This window comes from Clavispora lusitaniae (genome assembly GCF_014636115.1).
Source record: "Clavispora lusitaniae strain FDAARGOS_655 chromosome Unknown tig00000078_pilon, whole genome shotgun sequence".
NCBI classification, from domain to species: domain Eukaryota; kingdom Fungi; phylum Ascomycota; class Pichiomycetes; order Serinales; family Metschnikowiaceae; genus Clavispora; species Clavispora lusitaniae.
In genome coordinates, this window is record NW_027093977.1 from 416,112 (window position 1) to 439,557 (window position 23,446).

Genomic DNA, 23,446 nt, shown 5'->3' on the forward strand with positions numbered 1-23,446 from the left:
GAAGGCATAGGAATACGTCTGATGTATCCGTTATCAAGCTGGGGCTGTCATGCTCTCTTAGCTCTAATCGGATTGCGCCTCTTTTGGTTACTTGCTTTTCGAATATTCGGACTTTACTTGGGCTATATCTCCATCAACAATGGTATTCTGTTCAACGAAGTGTACTGGTACACAAAACATAGGAAGATATCAGCTTCAAGCGTACGGTTCCGGCTTTGGGGAAATTCCAAGAAGATTATCATTGCTGATTTGAAAGTACAACTATACTCTCAACCAAAAGGGAAACCACGACAACCCAAGCGCTTTATTTCAAGTGAGCCGTGCACTATATACCCCGAAAACAAACTTGCTGTTTACTTATACAGATTTGTACTCCGGCTCCTTCCTTCCGCTAATATTGATATCAAAAGGGGACAACTTGAAACAAAGAATGAAAACATTTCGTTTGCCCAACTACAGTTCGTTTTCATCAAGCACAGAAGCGCACATGAGCCAAACGTGTATCGTTTCGATGCGATGAGCAGCATCTATCAAGCTTCTGGTAAGCTCCATTCCTCTGGGTCCTCCATCCCAATGCTGCTGGGTTGTTGTGGACTTAAGGCATCATGCTCTATAAGTGCAACTACAGGTAAGGTTTCCCATTTTACGGCTCATATTCAAGTAGACGACTCCGAGATAGATGTCCTTCATGCTATCAAAGGGAGCATATTCCGTGCAAATAAGGCGACGGACGCGAACGAATCATCCACGAACAGCGCCAAAGATAGGCAAGTTATCGAGTCTGAGCTGAAGACACATACAACCCTTGAAGGGCATCTTGAAACGTTCTCCTCAATACATAAGAAATATTTTGGGGCTTTTCAGGAGTGTTCCATAAGCATAAGGAACACCCATTTCAAGGGTTTTCCATTATTTCCAGCTAATGATACTCAGGATTTAACCGATTACTTGAGTAAAGATGACGTGGATATTTCCGTGTCAGTATCTGTATCAACAATCGCTTTCAATATTGCCCGCATCACGAGTAAATCGGCTGGGTATGACGTGTTGTTCGATGCTACTACTGATAAACCGTTAGAAGTGAACACTTCTGTACTGATCCTCAAAGCTTTCTTTGTCTCAAAGCATTATGACAATAGCGGTGAAAAAGCTTACTATAAGAAGGACGAAATACTAGATATACCGAACTACAGTCTAGCTCTTAAAACGAATATTACAGACAGATTTGCGAACGGATATGGATTTGAGAAAGCTGTTCTGGAATTGATTTTTTCCTGTGGTAGTCCTGTTATTGATGTTACGGCAGATCAATTCGCTCTTTTGACTTACAATTATGTCGTAGCAAAGAAATTATTTACGCTCGGTCATTTGAAAAAGCAAAATGCTGCCCTGAGGTTTGATACATTCAAGAATACTGAATCAGATAGTGAGCTTGATGGAGATACTCAAGTTGCAGCTTCCGAACCCAGCACCCCACAGGTGGTCAAGTCAAAGTTTACCGATTCTCCTCAACTCAAAGAACTCAAAGTAGATCTATCTCCGTCAAGTTTCGAATCCTTTGAAACGCTGAAACCTAGAGACGAGTTTACTTTAAGGAAATCTGAGATAGTGTTTAACTCACCTTTCAATAAGATTATGGCACTTATCAACGAGTTCTACCCTAGATTGGATGTTAAGTTTACCATGGAGCAACCGCGAGTTATGATACGAAGTTTGAATGCGGATAAGAGCACTACAAAGATGCTCATGATTTCTTATTCGATGATCGTTTTGCATATCGCCACTACTTTGGACAATACTTATGTTGCGACATGCAATCTTTTGCACCCTTGCATCACGTTCAGTGAGAGATTTGGATGTCACCAGCATGTAGAGGACTTCTGTGGCTTGTCAGACCTCACGATCAACTGTAATATTCTGAGGGATTTCAAAGTAACTACTTCGTTGAATATTCAAGGAGTCTATATGAATTTGACTAAACCAGATGTTTTGAATGGTATTAGTCACATTATTGAGGAAACAACAAGAATAGTCAATCAAAACTTGACATCAGGATTGATCAACAAACGCTTCGATGCTGAGATTGTCCAAGAGCTAGACTTGGGAACAAAAGGTCAACGAAGGACTCAGACACCACACAAAGATGACTCTTTAGATATTATCTTCAGTGATTGTCCTATGTGGTTTGTCTCTGCTACTTTAAAAGTTACAGATGTCGATCTTCGACTCGGATCAATTTCTCCATTGCTTCCCCCGGAACTTATATCCAAACTTTCACAGGAATCTCAGTTTAACGAAAAATTTGTTGGTACAAACAGTATCTTGAATCTCAGTATAGATGAGATTATCTTCGCTCTACGAAGTGTCCCGGAGGTATCAGGTAGCGACTCTATGTTGGCGGTCTCATCGCTGGAAACCTTATCGAATGATGTAAATGACCACATCTTCTGGCAGATAGAGAGTACCATCCGGAATAATAAGATTTGTTTGTTAGAAAATCAGAAAAGACAACAACCAATCATGTATCTTCCTCAGTTATCGGTTCTCATTCAATCAGCAATTAAAGGACAACAGAAAGTTGTTGATTCGTCAGTTGAGGTAGACGAAGTGTTAGGTCATATTGATAGGCATAGCATATTCGTCATCATTGGACTGGTTTACCTTGTCCATCAGACCATTGTGACACCAATTAATCAACTTTGCAATAAATTGAGAAGAAATATGGAAAGTTTGCATCGGAATGATTCGAAGACTAAGAGGCTCTTTATTTCAGAGTTCCTTTCTTTCAAGGTTTCTTTACCCAAATTCAACTATGTTTTCTCTCTATCTGACGAATTCAAGTTATATTTACAACTTTTCCAACTCAACATTGGGGGTCAAGACAGTGGGATTACATTATCATCTAACTTTTTCCGCTTGTTGGTTAATTCCACTGAAGTGAAGGGTCACTGGAACAGGTTACTTTGTGCTGACTATCTACAGTTCAAAGTAAATGATTTAATGGGTATTCCTTCTTTCCTTTTTGATGCAAACTCCATCCGAATAATCCAGCCACACCAGTTTGCGGTCTACAGGTTATTTGATAACTTGGCCGTCTTTACAAAAGTTATTAAGCACTTACTTAAGTCCATGAAATTAGAGGAAAAGTCCCAAATTGTTTCCCCTAAAGAATCACCTCCTTTAAACATCCCTGTTATTAACATTAAGGCAAAGCAAATCTTCTTTTCTATTGAAGATGATCCTTTTGAGGCCGAGTTAGGAATGATTTATCAGCTAGGGCTCCAAGAGCAAAAAAAACGGTTAGAAATGATGGATGTACTTTACGGGAAGGCAAGAACACAGTATACTTCTGAGGAATCTTTGCTGCAAAAAATCACAGAAATACAGAAGATTATGGAGGGTCTGTGGATAAGGAAAGTGAAAGCTTACAAATCGCGGATTGCTCAAGAAATTATTGACAATCAGGATTTTTTGTTTGGAGCGGAAGTTCACATAAAGGAAGATAAATGTCACAATATTTTGCCTTATCTGAGAACTGCTCCACTATGTCACATGATATTATCTGGTGTCGATTTGGATCTTTCTAGTATCAACTTTCCCTTTGATGACATTCCACGTTTTGTACATGATAAAGGGCAAGGAGTTCCTGGAGATACCAAGTATAATCTTGTTATACCAGCGTATGTTGATCTATGTGTTCGTGAGTTGCGTATACACGCAAGAGATTATCCGTTACCACTCCTAAATCTCCCTGACTCTATGGATTCTAGAGGTAAGGGAAACTCCTTGAAATTGAAGGGAAACTTGATCATCAATGAAGCATTATCTCTTGAAGAAGAACATATTAGAAGGCTTGAAGTTCAGCTTACTAAAGCATCGTCTGGTTCTCAACCAAACAGCTTTGATAAATTGATTATTAGAAAATCGATGTCCACTGTCAAATTCTATACTGACCTCGATATTATGTTTGGCTCTAAATCTCCATCTCGCTTTGTGTGGGGACAGTCCTATCTGTTCGTCATACAACAAATTATGGCGAGCCTTGATCAATTCTCAAAGCCACCCGTGGATCCCTCCCCCAAACTAGGATTCTGGGATAAATTTCGGTATATTTTTCACGGAAATTGTGCAGTGAAGACTTCTGGAGATGCTTGCATTGAGTTTGCCTTTAAAGGCGATCGTGATCCTTATAATCTCTTTGAGAAAGCCAGCGGCTTCGTACTCAGTTTCCGTGACCGCGTTAAATGGAATGTAAACAGCAACGATGATTCTTTACAATTCTGCAAGGTAAATTCCAATAAGGTCCTTTGGTACATTCCTAACTATTTATCTGCACCTTTGGTTTGTTGGAGTAGAGAAAGTCACAAGTCTACGTATTTGCCAGAATTGAACCAGTTGGTGACATCATGCTTCGGTTACTACCTTAATCCTCAAAAGCGAAATGGGAAAATCAACGAAGAAAAAAGTGTACACAATGTATGTGCCAAGCGAGTTGTTGAGTTAAGTGGAGGTGTTGATTTCACTTTGGGATTTTTACTACAGAGACATGCCTCCGAAAGTGGGACTATTTCAAGCGATGGTAAGCTTCATTGGGAAATTAATCTCAATAACCCTGCGTACGTGAAAGAGGGCCATGACTCGTATAAGGGATTCAGGACGGATCGAGTTCATATGGCTATTACTTTAGTGGCCCACACTCAATCAAGCTACAACACTATTCATTTAAGTCCTGGAGTGTTTCAACAATTCTTCGCATGGTGGTCCTTATTCAAGAGTAACATGATGTTACAGGTTCGAAGAGGAAAATTGTTTCCTAACTCCAAAAAATCTACTAAGTTCTCTGAGCATCTTTTCACGAATAAGTTCTTGTTTCACATTAGAGATCTATTCTTAAGTCACATATATGATGATTCAGGGTATGATGTCGATGATAAAGTAAAGTTTATTGGAATGCGAGCGAAAGTTAGTGAATTTCTAGTTGATTTGCATCAACGAAAAGAAGAACGAATCGATGCACATAAAGATCTATCTCGCCACAAAAAGATTATGAAGATGAATTTCAATCAAGCAGAAGTGGCATTGTCGAAGATTGATTTACGCATGATGTGCACAGAATACTTCAAGGACATATATGAACATAATGACGACTTAGCGGAAACGGAAACACAGAAGTCAAAATGCGAGTACACGATATTTGACAAGGATTACCAATGGTTTGATGATAAAGATTACGTTGAGGCGTTTGCCCCATTAAGTGGAAGAAAGAGAGAAAAAATGGCTGCATTCCCGTTCATGTACTCCGAAAGGTTTGCCTTCATTAGACAAACCAAGTCACCCGACAATATCGATTGGGGTGCTGAACACACACATGATTGCATGTTAGGGAGCACAGACGTGGAAGCAACTGGTTTAAATATGTTTGAAGCTAGGATCTCAGAACTTCAAAAATTAAATGAGAGCTCTGACACTAGTTACGAGGATAGTCATCAAGTGAAGAGAGAAATCGAAGCATTGCAACAGATGAAACTGAACTTAAAGAAGGAGAAGAGGTCTTTCCTAAAATCAAGCACAATAGAGTTTGAGCAGCATCAAAATGAGAATTTTAACAACAAGTTCGTTCTCATTTCTATGTTACTTAAGTGGAATGAGAGCGTACGCAATTTATTTTTGAGATATATTTATTTCGTGGAATTTCGATCTAACATGCAAAAGTACCTCTCTTATGAGTTCATCACAATGCTCGAAGGATTAATAGATAGGAAAAACTCAAATGACGCAAACCTGTCTCTTCTATCTTCTGTTACAGACGGTGTTCCGAATGTTGAAAAATTGAGATCTTTCTTGAACGAGTTTCTGACATCACAGGACAGGATAGTTAACTTCGATAAAATTATTAGGAAGGTAAGCGAGGATGAGACCTTCGAAGAAAGTTTCAAAATTGAAGTTATAAATCCTCAAATTCAGTTGCATTCTGAGACAGTTGATAATTCTGTCGTTCTTGTGACAGCACCAGTATTGGAGTCAAAAATCCTCACAATCAACTCAAAGAAAGAAGATCTGCTAGTTACTTACAGCAAAGAACTAGAGACCAGATTCGGTATCCTTCTACACGATGCAAGTGTTTTGGTAGTTGACAAACGTGCCGTTAAAGCACAGAAGGCACCATGGGCCATCAAGTCTTATGGATCAAAAAGTGCATGGCCCCCTTTCTTGGGAATTGAAATATGCAAAAATAACTCTTTAGCACAAGACAACATCGTTTTGGTAAGACGAATGTCTATGATGTTGACATATGATAAAGTCAAAGCTTCAAACTCAAATATCGATCAGATTGAAGTAGCATCGGCTGGACTGGCGGAAGATATATTTGCTGAGGGTATGGACCGATTACGAGTTGATGTTCCAAAATTAGAAATCAACTGTACATCGCTGCAATATTTTTCGCTCTATGTGACTATTTTGAGCTTAATTTTATATTCGGAACCCAGGAGCGCTCGCATGGCTGAAAAACTTCGACAACTAAAGTTTACGATCGATTTTCAAGATTTCAGCGCACTTCATGATAGACTAGTGTCATTACATGCTTACCTTGATGTTGTGAACACTATAATCAACAACTATAGCTTCAGACATTCTACACGAATGAGTAATGAAGAACTCAATGATTACATCTTGTTGAGGAACGAAAAGACTGAAAATTCTGCAGAGATCTACTTAATGTTGAAAACTTTATTAACAGGAGACATTTTTGCAGATACTTCCGCTCAACCAATTGAGGATTGGAGGATTGCTGCAGATAGAATAATTTTGAATATTTTGACAGATGAACGCAAGCCGATTTTGAACTTATCAATCAACAATGGACGATACAAAAGAGTCACCAAAGAGGATGGATCTAATCATAACAGGGTCGAAATAAAGAGCTTAGAAGGACGAAGCTTAGTCGAGGGAGCTTACTACGATAAATTTTTGGAGCCTAGCTATCCTCCGGATGGAAATGATCTAGTCGCAGTGGAATGGTCTATGAAACGACCAATTGGAGGCATCAAGATTATCAATAATTTTAACATCAGTTCGCAACCGTTGAATGTCAAACTAGACGAAAAAACTGGAATGCAATTGATGAATTTTATTTTCCATATGGAGAATTCCTCTGATTATAGCGATAGTCCTGTGCTGAAAGCAATTGATATCATCCCCAATAATAAGGAACACGCTGGAGAAGGTTCCGGAGACAGTGATGAGGATAGTGACGAAGAGCGCAAGAAAGTTCGATTTAGGGACGGGTCCTCGTCAATGACAAAGAAAAAAACGCTTTCTTTTATTTCTGGGTCGGAGACTAATACAGAGGTTGGCCATGATGTGAATGAAATGATTAGTCGTTCCAAAAAATATTTGTCAGTTGTGTCCTTTGTATGTCAATCCTTCGAATTAACCATATCATTGAAAATGAAACATGGCTTCAAGAGATGGTTGAATGTTAACCAGTTTACATTGATTCTTCCGGAATGGCAAATTGAGAGAACTGTGACATCTATGCTTGGTGTAGTCGACGTCTTCAAAAAGTTGGTGATCAAGACTTTGCTTAGTTCCTCGGGTCTGCTTCTCGCTAACAAGATGAGAAGCCGCTCAGCGAACGATAGAAAAAGATTGAAAAAGGGGAGATAAAACTAAGATATGTATTCCCAAATATATGATTCATCCAATGTGTTGCCTTTTGATATCACTTCCGTTTTGTTGTCTTTTCTTTCTCTTTTTCTTGTAATCGTCATTCTCGCTCATGTCATCACCTCTCATTAAAGTGTGCTGGTCGTTGATTGCTAAATCAGCTGTATTAAAACCTGGAATGCCATTAATGGGCGTCTTGTCGAATTTAAAAGCTTGACTTAAAAGATCCCCATTTATTTCCTTTATGATATCTGGTTGGTGAGTCAAATTGGGATCTAAAAGTCCTCCATTGATTGGTTTTGGTCCAGGTATTTGATGCTTTCCTGGCAAATCCAGTATGTGATTCTTGTATGACTTCCGTAGCTTCACACTTTTGGATCCATCGCTATTTACCCTCGCAAGTGACTGTGCAACCGACTCTAGCCCGTACATGGATAGGAGATTGAGTAAGGGTGACGGGTTTGGTGGAGTATACTTTGCTAGATTGTTAGAAGTGATTAATCATCATGGAATGGGGAATACATACTATTCCGGTCTATTAGATAATAAGCTTCAATTCCCTGAGGGTCCTTCTCAGAATTAGTCATGTCACGATCAGAAAGATGTGGGTCGTTCTTTTTTAGAAATATGACTTACTTCCTGTGCGCGCGGATAACTATGCCTCGATAAACCTGGCTGGCGTATATTCGCGTACTGATGTAGAGGATATAAAGACGGCGTTATAAAAGTCTTAATATTCATAATATAGATATCTTTCATTAGACTCAATAGACATATCCCTTTAACTATACACATTTCCCAAGGTAATCGATTTAATGACAGTGTAATCATCTATTCCATGCAAGGAACCTTCGCGACCAAAACCAGATTCTTTTACACCTCCGAAGGGCATAGCACAGTCTGTGAAAATACCAGTGTTTACACTCACCATGCCGGTTTCTAAAGCCTCCGAAACTGTGTAAACGGTATTCAATGATTCGGAAAAAATGTAAGCAGCTAAGCCGAATCTTGACTTGTTACATTCTTCGATTACCTCCTCCTTCGTCTCAAATTTGGCAATCGCACCCAAAGGTCCAAATGTTTCTTCTTCGAGAACCTTCATGCCTGGAACAATGTCCTTCAAAACATATGGAGCGTAAAAGTGCTTGCCCAATTCAGGAAGGCGACCGCCTTTGACTACAACCTTTGCACCTTTCGAAACAGCGTCCTTGACATGATCTTCCACTTTTTCGATGGCCTTCGTATTGATCAAACAAGCGTGAGTTACTCCTTCCTCGAAACCGTTCCCGATTTTGAAGTTGCGGACCTTCTCTGCGAACTTTTCAACAAATTCATCGTAAACCTTAGACTGAACATAGAGCTTATTAGCACATACACATGTTTGGCCCAAGGAACGGAATTTCGAGGCAACCGCTTGTTCCACTGCAAGATCCAAATTCGCGTCACTGAAAACAATTACAGGTGCGTTACCTCCCAATTCCATCGATAACTTCTTGAGAGTTGATGAACACTGTTTCATCAACAACTTCCCCACAGGAGTCGAGCCTGTGAATGAGATTTTCTTAATTAAAGGTGACTCACAGAATTCCAAGCCACATTTTGGAGTGGACTCGACCGAAACAGTCACCACATTGAACACACCTTTAGGAAAACCTGCCTTGTCTGCTAAGTATGCCAACGCCAACGAGGAAAACGGAGTTTGTCCGTCTGGTTTCAAAATACAAGGACACCCGACAGCAAGGGCTGGTGCTGCCTTACGGGCACCCATGGCCAATGGAAAATTAAATGGACATAACAAGCCGACTGGCCCAACAGGCTGTCTGTAGGTTATCACTTTATTGTTGTGATTGGAAGGTTGGATAGTGTGACCATAATTTCTCTTCGCCTCTTCGGCAAACCACTCAAAGTATGACGCAGCATACTTCACCTCGCCGATCGCATCGGTTAAGCACTTTCCGTTCTCTAATGTAATCATGGCAGCCAAGTCATCAAGATTTTCCATCATAAGATTGTACAAGTTGCGCAACCAGCGAGACCGCTCGTTTGCACTGGTACTCTTATAGCTTTCGAATCGGTCACTTGTGAGTTGGATTGCATCAGCAATTTCTTGCGGGGTTTGGTCCGGAACTTCGTCGATTACCTCCTCAGTAGCAGGATCTAAAACTTTGAAAGTGGTGGTGGATTTGGACTCAAGCCAATCACCATTGATAAAAGGCCGTGGTCTGAAAAGATCGGGGTTCTTGAAAGTGTGAACCATTTGTGTCTAGTATACTTCCTCAAGTGTATTCTGGGGCTTCTTATATGTATGTAGCGGCCTTTAGCGCAATCCCCTAATTAGGCAGCAATTGGCGCATTTGCGCTAAAACATGTGTCCAGTGTCGCTCACTTTCTTAGAGTTGACGATAGAAAATCTCTAAGTAATTCATATCTTCGGATATAATTTCAATGTTTCCAATGTTAAAAGCATCAGAATCTAAAATGTTTTTTTTTTTGGAGTCCTTTCTCTTCTACGACTTCTTGTAAATTTAGCAATTCTCAGCAAAAAGGAATGGTTTCGCGCATTCACCCATTATGTAAATCGATGAAAAAAAAATAGGATTAACTTCAAATGCATTTAAATGACCGCATACTGGTAGCAAAACTTGTTCTGCCACAGAAGTGGCAAGTATGAATTTATGTTACCACTAAATACCCTTGTAGTCAGATAATTGGCATCAGAAGTCTAGATCACGGTTATCATTTCGTGTCGCGTCTAGTCGTGCACCCACCATCCAGCATGATAAACATTGTGCTTTGTTTATCAATTTGCAACACTAATGCTTTCACGTCTTTCACGTCAATTGGGCATCAAAGCCCCACAAATCGTTCCTATTCAATTAAGATTGTTTTCCCTGTCAACAATCGTCTCGGCTCTTACTGTCGATAAAGAAAAGAATAAAATCAAACAATTGAAGGCCACCTTGAAAAAGGAAAAGGATGTACTTGCAAAGTTGAAAGCACAGCACAAAAAAATCACCCAGAAGCACAAGGATCTCGTGCTGAAGAGAAAAGCTGAAGCTTCAGAGAAAAAGCTCATTAGCAAAGCACTTAAGCCATACAGAAAGATCACTGGTCTCAATGTGTTTATTAAGGAAAGAGTTGGAAATGGTGCAACAATTGCTACCATTGGCAAAGAGTGGTCTTATTTGACCGAGGCAGAGAAAGCCGATTTCCAGACTAAAGCAGATGCGCTTAACGAGGAGAACTTGAAGATCTGGAAACCAAAACCCACCCCACCAGCAAATATGTATGCTGCCTTCGTAAAAGAACACTGGGTAAATGACGGTCGTGACTTTGGCGAAGTTAGTAAGGAATTGGCTTCGAAGTGGAAAGAAATGTCTACGCTGGAAAAAGAAGCCTACGCCCCATCCCAAAGTGAAAAGGATGCGTATGCAAAAGAGTTGGAACAATGGAAAGAAAACAGAATAAAGCTTTACAAGGAAAAGCTCGAGTCCGCCTAGGTTTTGAATATGCACCTTAATAAAAAAATTTCATCTTTTAATTTGGAGACACTGCAAAATTATCATACTCGTGTCGGGCCACTTTCTTTAGAACACGCAGTAATTCCTCAGGAAGAATGGGTTTGGATATAAAATCAACCATTCCAGACATTAGACATCGCTCTCTATCTTCACCTGCAACATTTGCCGTCAATGCAACAATCATTGGCATATACTCCATCAGATTACGGGTACTTAAACTTTCACGCAAGTTTAGTGACGCAACAATTCCGTCTTTGCGGGGCATCTGTATATCCATCAAAATCACATCATACTTTTCTCCTTTAGATAACAAACTTTCACAAATTTCTAAAACCTCGACGCCATCTTTAGCATGGTCTGCTTTGTAGCCCAACTTTTTCAAGTGCTGGCTAGCTACTCTAAGGTTCACGGGATTATCTTCAGCAAGCAATATTCTCAAGGGATACATTTCTCCTAAAAGCTCCTTCTTCTTGGGCGTCGAATTGGGGAGTAAATCGGCTATCAGCTTTGAATGTCTCGTGCTCTTTCCCAGAGAAATGCTTCGAAGAATTGTTTCAACTTTCGTTCTTTTGATAGGTGTAAAAATGACTCCTCCAATTTGCATTTGTTCTAATACGTCAGTTTGATAAACCAGGCCAAAGCTGGTAACCAAGACAATCTTAGTCTTCAGTGATGATATCAGCTTTGTGTCAAATTCTGTGTCGTCTAAAATTGACTTTCCCACAAAGAGGAGGTCTGGTTCATCCGTGATTCTTAAATCGCCATCCTCCTTGATAATTACAGTAGTTCCAAAATATTCCAAAAATTCCCGAAGTGATTCTCTAGTCAATTTCTCCTTCAAAATTATTGTCACTTTAAAAGGATAGAAAGGTTTTTGAGTTTTTTTGTTAGGCACTTCAAAGGGACAGGAAAAACAAAAAGTACTCCCAACTCCTTCTTTGCTATCAAGCGAGATTTTCCCGTCCATTATGTGGGCCAATTTCAGCGAAATGGCAAGACCTAACCCGGCACCTCCATGAACACGTCGTGATGATCCATCCACTTGCGAGAAGGCACCAAAAACTTTTGACTTCAAGCCTTCTGGTATACCTATTCCAGTATCCTTAACAGAGATATGAAGCATATATCTATTTTCAGTAACTTTATCAGCACTTATGCAAATTTTGACATATCCCTCCAGTGTAAATTTAACGGCATTTCCGACCAAATTAATTATGATCTGTCTCACTCTTGTTGGATCTCCTATAACTCTGTCAATTTCCGGACACTGATTGAAGTAGACCAACTCTAAACCATTGTTGCTGGCTTGCTCGCTCGAGATTTGAATTGCACTCTCAACGGTTTCCACGATTGAAAATGGAGTACTATTCAAAGTGAAAGAACCATGCTCAATCTTACTGAAAGCCAATATACCGTCGATGATATTGAGTGTCACCAAAGATGAGTTTTTGATTGTCTCAACATACTCTTGTTGTGTAGACGTTAGTTCCGTATCGAGAAGGAATAGCGAGCAAGCAAATAAAGAATTAAAAGGAGTTCGAATTTCATGCGACATGTTCGCTAAAAAGCTTCCTTTTTCAGCTGTTGCATCCTCGGCAGCCTTTTTAGCTGCTTCTAGTTGCGAATAAATAAAGGCTTTAGTCAACGATACAGCTGCTTGAGCGCAGAGTAACTCAAGTAAATCAATAGTACTAGAGGCTAACAGGCGCTGACTGTTGGATGATCCTCTTTGTCCTATGTTTTTTTCCAAGTAAAGAACACCTAAAGTATTTGAGGTCTTAATCGGGATGCAAAGCACGGATGAGCATGGATTATGAACAAAATACTCATCTGAGCCAAATTGATGCTCAAAATACTCAGCATTGTGTTCTTTACTCATAGTCTCTCCTCTCATCAAACAATGTACAACGAATGTATAAGGAACTAGATCTGTTCTAGAGCTAAGAGGCTCACTCTCTATCTTGTAAAGGTTATTATAGGTAGCAATTGCTTGGATCAGGGACTCGTGTTCTTCATTGTTAAGTATGATCGCACCATAATCAAGCCCCGAAATTAAAAGTACACTTTCAAGTAGACTGGCATAAATGGAGTCTGCATTAGAGGATTCTGAAATCGCTAAACTGAGTTTAATGGCTTTACTTAACTCATTTTGGCTCGCTCCTTGATCATTGTCAGAAGTTGCTCCCTCGTTTCTAACGGCATTTGACCATTTGCCAGACGTTGTGTTAGATTGTCGATTGCTATCGTCTAGAATTACGTCATGTCTCTGCAGAGGCAGTTTAACGACATTTGCAATGTGTCGTGAATCCGAAAAATGTTTCGGTTCCAGCTCTATTTTCGCCACCCCTGCCCAGTTGAAGTTGTCAAACGAAGAAGGAAATTCTTTTTTGATGTTCTCTGCCATATCGTAAAATCTCATAGTGGAGTAGATTGAGTAAGCATTTTGTGCATAGTGATTAATCCTTTTCAACTTTTGGTTAGTTTTGAATAACCAAGAAGCACAAAGGTGATTCGCAATAGCTGAGTCTAGCCAGGAATTTTCCCGACCGGCGATCTCAATAGCATCTTCAAACGTATCTAGCAAGACTAGCGATGATTCATTCGGACGTGCTGTCCTGAGACAAGCGTCCAAAATGAGCGATTTTGCTTCAAAGTTAGCTGGACAAGCACTTGCACAAATATCAAAAGATTTGGCTATTTTAGCTGCGAGGAGTAATCCTTCCTCTCTAGATGATGAAGTATTCCAGCATAGGCAAATTACTGCGTGAAATTGATATTCAACGTAGAACGGGGTTATAGGAAGCTGCTTCAGAACATGAGATGCTCTCTTTAAGATAACCTCAGAAGCCTCATTGTGTTTTCCCGCTGAAGAGCACCATAGAACAGCCTGAGCTAGATAGATGAACTCCAAATCGTACCTTTTGAGGGATTTAAAATGGCTAAACTGAGTTTTGTAATCTTCAAATGGCATTTCACCAAACCAGAGTTTAATAGCATTCTGAAAAACCAAATTCTCATCATCTGTCTCGAAATTGACTTTGCGTCTCTTTATCAGTTTGAGATATCTTGAAGAGATACCTCCCAGTGAAAGACAAATGCTGATTTGTGACATAGTTACCATGAGAGACATGGCGGTGTCGCATGTTTCCACGATTCCAGTGCCAAATAAGCGATAGAGTGATTCAGGATCCGCATGCGTGCTAATATTTTCTTTGAAAATAGCCATGAACATGTTATAGGCTTCATTAATCTGCTCATTAACGTAAGAACTGAAGAGTTTGTCATCCCTCAGAATCGCAATAGCCACCTCGCCAAGTTCTTTGGTCTTCAATATGTTCCTGTTTTTGTTTCGTTGGGCAAAATAGTTTCCAAGATGGAGTAAAGGTACAATACATGAACTACTTGTTCCAAACTTAAGCATTAACAGGATCAATTGTGTCAAAAGGGCCAAACGAAGACTTGACAAACCAAGGACATAAGTTGGGCCTATTGCTTCCAGTATCAAATCAGCTATCAACAAAAATTTCTTGCTTGTTGCAGCTTGAAGGAGTTTCATGTTCCTTATATCCGCAATAGAGAATGGTGTCTTTCGAAAGAACTTTTCGGAAATTCTATTGCATTCTTTGAAATCAATTGAGACTTCAACGTCAAGAGATGCCAATACATCCAAGGTTTTCCTGAGACCTAATTTGAAATTTCTCAGTTGAAATAAGCATTTGATCTTGAGATATAAGAAAGTTGAACTTTCCTTTCCAAAAATTCTATCAGCCTCTTGAATAAGCGTGATACAAGTGTTATAACGCTTCAAAAGATAATTTATATGGCAAACAGTAAGCATATTTCTGATTTGCTTTTCTTGGTCGTCTGCTTTGATGAACTGAGCAGATGCTTCGAAAAATATGAGAGCAAGTTCAGCATTCGAGGACGAGATAGCAAACTTTCCCCCACTAATCAAGGCCTCGTAATAGATATCCGTCTCATCTTCTTTTGCAACAGCGCACGAATGAAGGAAATGGTTAGCCATTATCAAAAAATCGTTGATATTAGTATTGTGTTCGCCGGATAGTTTTTTGAAATACCGCAACCCACATAGTCTTCGAAGATTCTCCAATTCCCCTGAATCTTGCATCTCTTTCAAAAGATAAATCTGAATTAGGTCATGATCAAAATGGTAGCTTGATTCAGTCGCTAATTCCCATACAATGGAATCACTTATATCAAATGGAAAGTCATCCCTAGTAATCAAATGTAAAGGCACTTTGTAATAGATTCCAGAAGGAATTATCACCCTTGTTTCTAGACATAGTTGTATCAGTTCATAAACTTCAGTAAGCGATAAACCGCTAACAATTAATAGATCTGCAATTCGAAAGTTACCATTGGTACCTATTATTGAAGCAAACTTAAGAAGACTTCTAGCTGTGTTAGTAATGCAAAGCTCAAAAAAACTTGGCAAAATTACGGGAATATCAGCCAACAAACGAAGACTTTCTTTTTCCTCATTGAAATCAGCTTTCCCTATCGGGTGAAGTAAACGAACCCATCTGGTGAAGTACTCTAACTGAAGAAGGTTTCCCCCAGTAGCTTTGTGTATTTTCTCAATCGTCGAATCGTGTAAATTCAAGAATTTAGATCGGTCAACAAATTTGGAAAACTGTTTCAAATGTAATGGCTTCAAGCAAAACTCGTGATACAGGGCATTCTGGGACTGGAACAAAGATGCTAACCTAGAGAGTTCAACTTCATATTTGTCGTTGGTGGACTCTGGAGGGCTTGTCCTATAGGCACATAAGATGCTGATGCTGGTTGACGCATTTTCCAAAAGACAGTATTCCATGACTTCTTGCAAAAGCAAAACTTCTGTGAGTGAACACCAGTGCAAGTCATCCAATATGATGGTCAAGCCTCGATTGGCAACGATGCTATAGATCTTTTTTATGATATACTTGTACTTGAGCTCAATGTTCAAAGACCGTTCATCAAAATGTTTCACCTGAAGGTACGTGTGGTTTTTCCGAAGCAGTTCTTGATCTGTCTCATCTTCAGTGCTTCTTATACCTGCTGAAAACGAATACGATGCTTTGCTTCGCTTCTTGCTGAACAAATCACTGTAACGAGGACCCATTAAAATCTCCAAGTTGGGGATGGCATCAAACATCACACTGACATCGGTGTCGACTTCAGTTGCTAAAATGTGTCTCCACTCTGAAATTGTTTCTCTGGATGAAGCTAATATTTGTCCTATGATGGAATGAATTCCGTTGAGGAGGAAAGCGTACTTTGACACTTTCATATCTGTGCAGTTATAGTTCCAGTGAATCACGTAATTGAATTTAGATACTGCGAGTACTTTGAGAGCTTGAATAATCGTAGACTTACCTACACCTGACTCTCCCGTCACCATAAGGTACTGCAAGCCTTCATCATGCGCATTAAAACATTTCTGAATATCTCTTCGAACTTCATCCTCAATCTTAATGAAATTGGTGAGGAAAAAAGGCACTTTACCTATTTTTGTTTCATCAATAGTGACTGTTCTCAGGTCATGATTCAAGGAGTTTCGGCTAGTCAATGGAATATAGTCGTTGATTACGTCCTGTAAATCCTTCATTAAGCTGTTTCCGTCTTGGTATCTTTTTCCGGGATCTTTTTCTAAGCATTTCATGGTAATATCACTCAATTTCTGGTTGATCCACTGCGAGCCCAATATGACAGGTGCAATCGGTCTCTGTACAAATATCATCTTTTTCAAACGTGTCGGATTGTCTGATTGAAGAGGTAAACAACCGACCAAGAGCTCATAGAGAACAATACCAAGAGAGTAGAAATCTGCACGATAGTCAACAAGAGCTGTTATTTCGCCCAAATTCTCTGGTGACATGTAGGGAAGCAAATCAGAGATATCAGACAAATTGCTTTTGCGAAAACTCAGTGACGAGTCTTCTGCAGAAATGGTAAATGAGAAATCCCATCCTGTAATGGCCAAAGGAGATACTGATCCTTCCGCAATATTAGCTCGAAGAATATTGTGACTCGTGATTCCATTGTGTACAACACCAAGCTCGTGGCATGTCGTGATGACGTTGACAACATAAACGAGATCAGTCAAAATACTAATAACTGTTTGTGGTGATTTGGGACTCTGTGCTATGCGATTTGCCAATTCATCAAATGCAACGTTCTGACGCAACCGATCACGCAAAGGTGCATCGGACGCAGACAATTCGGAAAAAACAGAGCGTGCGCTGCCACTTCGGAGGGATGCTGTTTCCGTTCTGAAGTGCCTGCTTTTCTCATAGTAGTAGTCACGGATATTTTGGTAGCCATGATCTTCGTATATCATTGCCATACGACGCTGTTGTATGTTTTCCTTGGTGGGCTCAATATTGAGCACCTGATACGGATAAAGCACACCCAGTAAGCCTTTAGGAAGTGTGAGAGGTTGTTTCAACATATTACGTTGCGTTTTGTCTGTAACATGCACAGAGTCCGATCCAATGAATTGGTTGTGCAACTCGCTGTTTCCCCATAAGCGGTGTTTTGACGTCGGGTTTATTCCCGATGTCGCATGCCACTCATTTAGAAATCGGGCAACATGCGCAGATTCTAGGTAGTTGGGGGAAAGACGTATGACAACCCTGTTGGCAGTACCGTCCTGGGAAGCAAAAAAAAGCAAGCTGCTCAGTGTGTCAGATGCCACAGGTGAAAGAAGAGAGTAGCCCGGCACCACGTCAGGTGCCACCAGCAAGTAATCCGAGTATAAATCCTCATACTTCAGGTTTAATTTGTAAGAGTTCAAGTAGGAATTTTGATGTTCTTGGAAATTGATGTCTTTGGAATGCAGTTGGTGGGCCAATAGTGATTCCCGCGGCATGACCGTAGGATCGATCCGATCCTTGCCTAAGTCTGTGGGAGTGGTCTGGGACTGACCCGACAGCAGAATCCCCGTGGAGTCCACGGAAAGTACGTGAAGTCCCTCTTTCCGGGCCAGATTAGACGACTGGTGGGAACCCAGGCGAACCAGATGGACGGAGCCTGTATGAGAAAGACCGCTGCTGCGACGCGTCGAACACACCGACGGGGTTCGTGACGACATCGTGTCTGACATAGAAATAGGAGGCAGCAGTTCAGGACTCTGGAGAAGCGAAGAAGCTTTGAACAAGAGGCCACCGGAGTGCACAGGGTGGGGATGGTTCATGCGGCTCATGCGCAAAATGGCCCGCCCCGTGCGTGTTTACGAATCTTGGGGTGAAGTGCAGCCCAAGACTCAGCAGTCCACTGAGCTTCTTACGGTTCGTAGTGTTTATCGCATTACATTACATCACGTTTACCTGTTAGTCCCCGAGTAATAGGGCTTGCCAGATGCGGTAAGGAGATGAGAAACGTTTTTTGTTATGAGCCCGGGATAGAACGCCTGTTGTAGCAATGATAAATCTCCATTTGATGCAGGCTTGTAGAGAATGAAGATAAGTTACCATGGAATTGGCTGGCCATTAAACTATTCCCTTGATGAAGATGAAGTTTAAAAAAAACGTCATTGTATTAATTTTCTGTATCTATACATTTTTGTTTTGCGGCAATACCTGGGACATTTTTGAGTCATGTCTCACTTGCTGTACGCGGGTGTACTTTGATGCACTCTTAAATTGCCTTCCGGAAGTTTTCGTTTATGTACTATGCCGAAGAAAGAAATTAATGTTTCAAACGTGGAGCACAATTGTAAATCCACTTTTCAAGCGGACCAAAATCAGTAGTAGAACATTAAAACGATTAAGGCATATACACGCCAAAATGAGAGCTGCCCAATTCTAAGCCCATGTTAGAACTCGACCTACCAAATCGACTTCTATACCTTGTAAAAGGCTACTGTTACAGCAAAGGAGTTAGTATTAGTCAATTTTGCTCAATAACAAAAAGCCCTTGTTTTACGCAAACACTACTAATACATGTGTATTGAATCCAGTGTAAAAATCAATGATCCAGCAACCACTCATCTAATTGTGGTATGAGCCCCGACCACAAAGTTCTGATGGTGGCTTGCGGTCCGCCATCACTGGGAGATAAAGTTGTAGTAAAGAGTGTGGCACAGCAAAAGAAAATCATAGTTAAGCGGTAAGATTTTAGGTCTGTTGGCGGCGAGTGGCGGAATGAAAGAAAAGATTACAATATAGCGCACTTCTTGGATTTCTTGATCACTGGTGGCTCCAAGGCAGCAACAATAGCCTCGTCAAACACCGTCTTTAATCCTCTTTGCGTTAATGCAGAGCACTCCACGTACTTAACTGCCCTCAACTCCTTGGCCAATTTCTCTCCTTGATCAGTAGTTATAGGTGACAACTTTTGTCTGTGCAATCTCTGCAAAATGACCTCGTCATTTCTCAAGTCGATTTGCGTACCCACTATAAGGCACGGCACACCTGGACAGTGGTGGTGTACCTCGGGGAACCACTTCTCTTTGACGTTCTCGAACGAAGCGGGTGCTATCACCGAAAAACAAACCAAAAAAACATCTGTAGAAGGGTACGACAACGGCCTCAATCTATCATAATCTTCTTGACCAGCAGTGTCAAATAGGCCCAAGGTGAAGGGCTCGTCGCCAATCATTACCGTCACGGCATAGTTATCAAAAACAGTAGGAACATAGTCTGCGGGAAACTTAGAAGTGGTATACGAGATCAACAAACATGTTTTTCCGACCGCACCGTCTCCAACAACGACACACTTTATGGTTTGCATTTTTGGACGATGTGTGTCTTGTGTGATGAAGCCTTCTTTTATCGAGGGGTGTGTGTGTATTCCAGTCTAGTCAGCGGTGCCCAGAAACTCAGAACGCGGAATTTAGGAAACTTGAGAAGATTTAATGAGAGGTTTGATGATGGAGCCTCTTGTACTGACCAGCTTTAGATGAATAGGAGCGCCTGGCTTTGTTAGTTTGCTTGTTATTCCGCTCTCACAGTTTGGTGTGAGGAAAAAACTTTGGCTGTGTTCGCACCTCTCCACATTACATGCACGACGTACGCGACCCTTACCCGAAACATAGGGGCAACACCCACCCCAGAAGACGTTCGATTATGTGGATGACCTCGCAAATACACAAGAACTACATAAGATACAAATTAACTAATTAATAAACCGCTAAATACTGAAGGTATAGAGGAAGAAGTTCAATTCGTGGATATGGGCGCCTCGTTTTGCCCTCGAGGGGTTGAATAATTAGAGGCGTGCGAACCCGAAACGCGCACGTGATACCACATAGTAACTTCAAACCTCACAAGACTGATTCCCCAGACCACACTTACCTGCTGTAGTTACTTAATACCCATGAGACCATTGTCTCCCTGCATTATGTCCAAGTTGGCGATATCGCTGGGCAAGTTGTTCGTGTCGATTAGTTTGTTGGCAATCTGTCCTCCCGGATCTATCATCGAGAGGTCCTTGTCTACTTCATGATCTTCAAGAATGGCTGGTCCGCCGCCCAAGAAGTCGAGCATCATATGCATACCTCCGGCACCACCTGCGTATTCTTCGACATCGACTGGAAGTACTTGCGACACACCTTCCAAAAACCATACCTTGTCTTTCATCTCTGTGGTGAAGGACCGTAGTAATTTGTAGTAGGAGCGCATAATACGCATGGCTTTGACGTCGCCCAGCATCAACATTCCTAAGAAGTCTTTATCAAGCAAAGCTGGGAATGCAAAAATACGGAGAATGAAGTCTGCCTTGTACCGCTCCTTGTGAAGTTTGTTCAAGTATGCTAATGTAATCAAGTATGGTGAGTTGATGGCCACTGGGTAGAGGTCTGCGATGTCCGAATCGTGGCACTCCAAATTGGCAAAAAGCGACGGTTTGGCGCTTGACAACTGGCTCTTTTCATTGATTATATCGCCCAAGTCACCTAAATCCACACTGATAAACTTGTAAAACCGCAGCGCCTCCGTCAACGGCCATACTGCGGTCAAGATTGTTGCCGCACCCTTGACATGAAAAATCCACGCTGATGCCGGTAGGGATTTGGGTGATGTCAGTGACGGGACAGAAGCGTTTGCCAAAGAGTCCATGATTAGAATGAGTGCACTAGCCACCAATGCGTCAGTATTGTCACTGTTGATGTCCAAAATAGCTTCACGTAAAAGGCGGAGCGCATCGCCACGATGGGAAGTGACACACTGGTCCAATCCCTTTTCTGTACGCGATAAGTGTGTAGCACTGAAGGCTAATACCGCATGCATAAGAAAAGGATACTCAAATGCAAGCATGGGCACATCATGATTCCAGATGTCCGTGTCCGAGATACCTGCTCCCGTGATAGTGTTGGACACTTGTGTGGTGTAATGGTACATGAGCCGAAGGTCAAGCATGTTCAAACCTCCAGGATTTGAAGGCAGGGGGTTGTTCGGGATATTGGGAGGATCTTGAAGATACAGCCCACTTTCCGGGGCAGTTTTCTTCCTTGGAGAACCATCGAGGCCAATTGATGGTCCAAGAGTGGCACCTACATTTCCATTAAGTGTGCCATTTAAAGAGCCGTTGATGATACCATTGATGGTGCTGTTTAAGGACAGACCACTCAAATCTGGGGCTTTGCTTGACGGCCTAGCAGAGCCACTGAGCTCGGGTGATGCAGCGGAGTCCATTTCTGAGTTTTGACCAAAACTGAAACCCAGGGCGCCCAATGCGGAAAGATCAATCGGTAGTTGCGCAAGCGCTGCTAGGTTGCTCAAGTTGGCAAAGCCACCCAAGCTGCTAAGGTCACCCATGCTAGACAAGTTGTTCACTAAGTGGCTGAGGTTGATGTTATTCAAGTTACCAGCGTTCAAGAGGCCCAGACCCAATGCTGTCGCAGCCATTGAAGGAAGAAGCGGTTCTGCGTGCTTTGCTGTCGGACTGGGTGTTTTTGTAGGTGTCGTTTCCTGAACAGATGAATACAGGTCCTGTTCAAGTTTTGGTCGTTTGTGGTCGTTTTGATTCTCCTGGTTTTCAATGTATCCGCAAACCAACTTCATACGCACACAGTTGTTGCACAGGGGTTTTGTTTCATCACACTTCACACGTCTTTTTTTGCAGGTTGAGCAGCCGCTGCGGGATTTCAGATGGTACTTACGCTTGAAGCTAGAGTTCTTTCTGCTTTCAGACATGGCTAACACTGGAGTTGAATCGGTCAGTTATAGGAGAGGCCAAGTTGAATTACGGCCGCAAGAGAAAGCTCAGAATATTGCAAGCGTTTGTATTTCCAAAGAGCCTCTAGGCACGGATGACACGTATACTTGTATTATGTTGCACTTTAGGATGGCGATCACACCTTAAGGATGGGTATAGCCTCTATGTCGTATAGCTCGTATAAAACAAGTGCGTGTTTGTTGTACCAAGCCTCAGAAACTTTTTTTTTTTTTTTCGCGGCCTAGCGCCATCGCCTAGTATTTAATATGGGGAAGGCAACCACATCAACCTAACGGTCGCACAAACGCATAAGTTACAAGACGTTGTGCCCATACATAGCTTCATCTATAATCTGCGCGTATTCTATTAGTATTTTGTACAAGTATTTAGAACCATCTGCTTACATCTTATAGCATAACTTCTAACTATTAAAGGTACCCCTTCGGTGGATTTACAGAACTAAATACCGCTTCCTTCTGCCATTCTCGGACACCACTTTTTATTTTTGGCTTTCCAGTTTCCGTCTTGGTCGCGTTGCAGACGCTGGGCGCTAGTCAGATCTTGGCCCCTATCATACTTTACCTACAGGCCTGTTGGTGTATGTGCCGGTAAATCCTCTTTTAACGCATATACGAAAGCCCACTGGTTCATATGGGTCGATATAACCACGTGATCATACATGATGGTACTGTCTCTATGCTCATTCTTACTGAACCATCAGCAATTGATTCACCAATGCGCAAACAAAGCTTTGACCGCATGGCCAAATGGTTTTTTTTCAGTCTCGCCAAAACCAGACTCATACATGAATGGCGTAGTGTAAAGATGAGACACCAAACGTGACTCAGAACATGTTCGCAATGCGTATACAAATTGCTTTGAGGTAGCGTTGTTCGCCGTCTCTGTACTAGTAAGAAGCTAAATGGTTCCAATAAGTAAGGACGCTATTCGAACTAGTTTGTTTTCCCGTCAGCATATCGTTATGGCACCCTACACTCCTAGTAGTGACATTGTGATTTATTCTTAGGTCCTTTTTGGTTAGCCTAACCTTGTGCTTGCTTATAATCCATGCCTTAATTATGTACCTTTGCTCTCTT

The 23,446-nt window shown here is 41.3% G+C and overlaps 7 protein-coding genes across 7 annotated transcripts; 2 read left to right on the forward strand and 5 right to left on the reverse strand. All coding sequences in view use genetic code 12, as the record gives it.

The window, feature by feature from the left end:
• Positions 1-21: 21 nt before the first annotated feature.
• On the forward strand, positions 22-7,668 carry FMP27 (Fmp27p; the record flags this gene model as incomplete). Its single annotated transcript, XM_002616620.2, has 1 exon — positions 22-7,668. One exon carries the CDS (start codon positions 22-24, stop codon positions 7,666-7,668), a length of 7,647 nt encoding a protein of 2,548 aa, XP_002616666.2.
• Positions 7,669-7,698: 30 nt separating this feature from the next.
• MED19 (Med19p) lies at positions 7,699-8,255 on the reverse strand (the record flags this gene model as incomplete). The annotated part of the gene is made up of 3 exons (XM_002616619.2): positions 7,699-8,073; positions 8,126-8,142; positions 8,195-8,255. 3 exons carry the CDS (start codon positions 8,253-8,255, stop codon positions 7,699-7,701), a joined length of 453 nt encoding a protein of 150 aa, XP_002616665.2.
• A 194-nt stretch (positions 8,256-8,449) lies between these two features.
• Positions 8,450-9,925, reverse strand: FOB63_002333 (succinate-semialdehyde dehydrogenase (NAD(P)(+)); the record flags this gene model as incomplete). Its single annotated transcript, XM_002616618.1, has 1 exon — positions 8,450-9,925. One exon carries the CDS (start codon positions 9,923-9,925, stop codon positions 8,450-8,452), a length of 1,476 nt encoding a protein of 491 aa, XP_002616664.1.
• Positions 9,926-10,484: 559 nt separating this feature from the next.
• On the forward strand, positions 10,485-11,168 carry GCF1 (Gcf1p; the record flags this gene model as incomplete). The annotated part of the gene is made up of 1 exon (XM_002616617.1): positions 10,485-11,168. One exon carries the CDS (start codon positions 10,485-10,487, stop codon positions 11,166-11,168), a length of 684 nt encoding a protein of 227 aa, XP_002616663.1.
• A 37-nt stretch (positions 11,169-11,205) lies between these two features.
• On the reverse strand, positions 11,206-18,396 carry CHK1 (Chk1p; the record flags this gene model as incomplete). Its single annotated transcript, XM_002616616.1, has 1 exon — positions 11,206-18,396. The coding sequence occupies one exon, from the start codon at positions 18,394-18,396 to the stop codon at positions 11,206-11,208; it is 7,191 nt and encodes a 2,396-aa protein (XP_002616662.1).
• Positions 18,397-19,349: 953 nt separating this feature from the next.
• On the reverse strand, positions 19,350-19,925 carry CDC42 (Rho family GTPase; the record flags this gene model as incomplete). The annotated part of the gene is made up of 1 exon (XM_002616615.1): positions 19,350-19,925. The coding sequence occupies one exon, from the start codon at positions 19,923-19,925 to the stop codon at positions 19,350-19,352; it is 576 nt and encodes a 191-aa protein (XP_002616661.1).
• A 572-nt stretch (positions 19,926-20,497) lies between these two features.
• Positions 20,498-22,327, reverse strand: UPC2 (Upc2p; the record flags this gene model as incomplete). The annotated part of the gene is made up of 1 exon (XM_002616614.1): positions 20,498-22,327. The coding sequence occupies one exon, from the start codon at positions 22,325-22,327 to the stop codon at positions 20,498-20,500; it is 1,830 nt and encodes a 609-aa protein (XP_002616660.1).
• Positions 22,328-23,446: the final 1,119 nt, after the last annotated feature.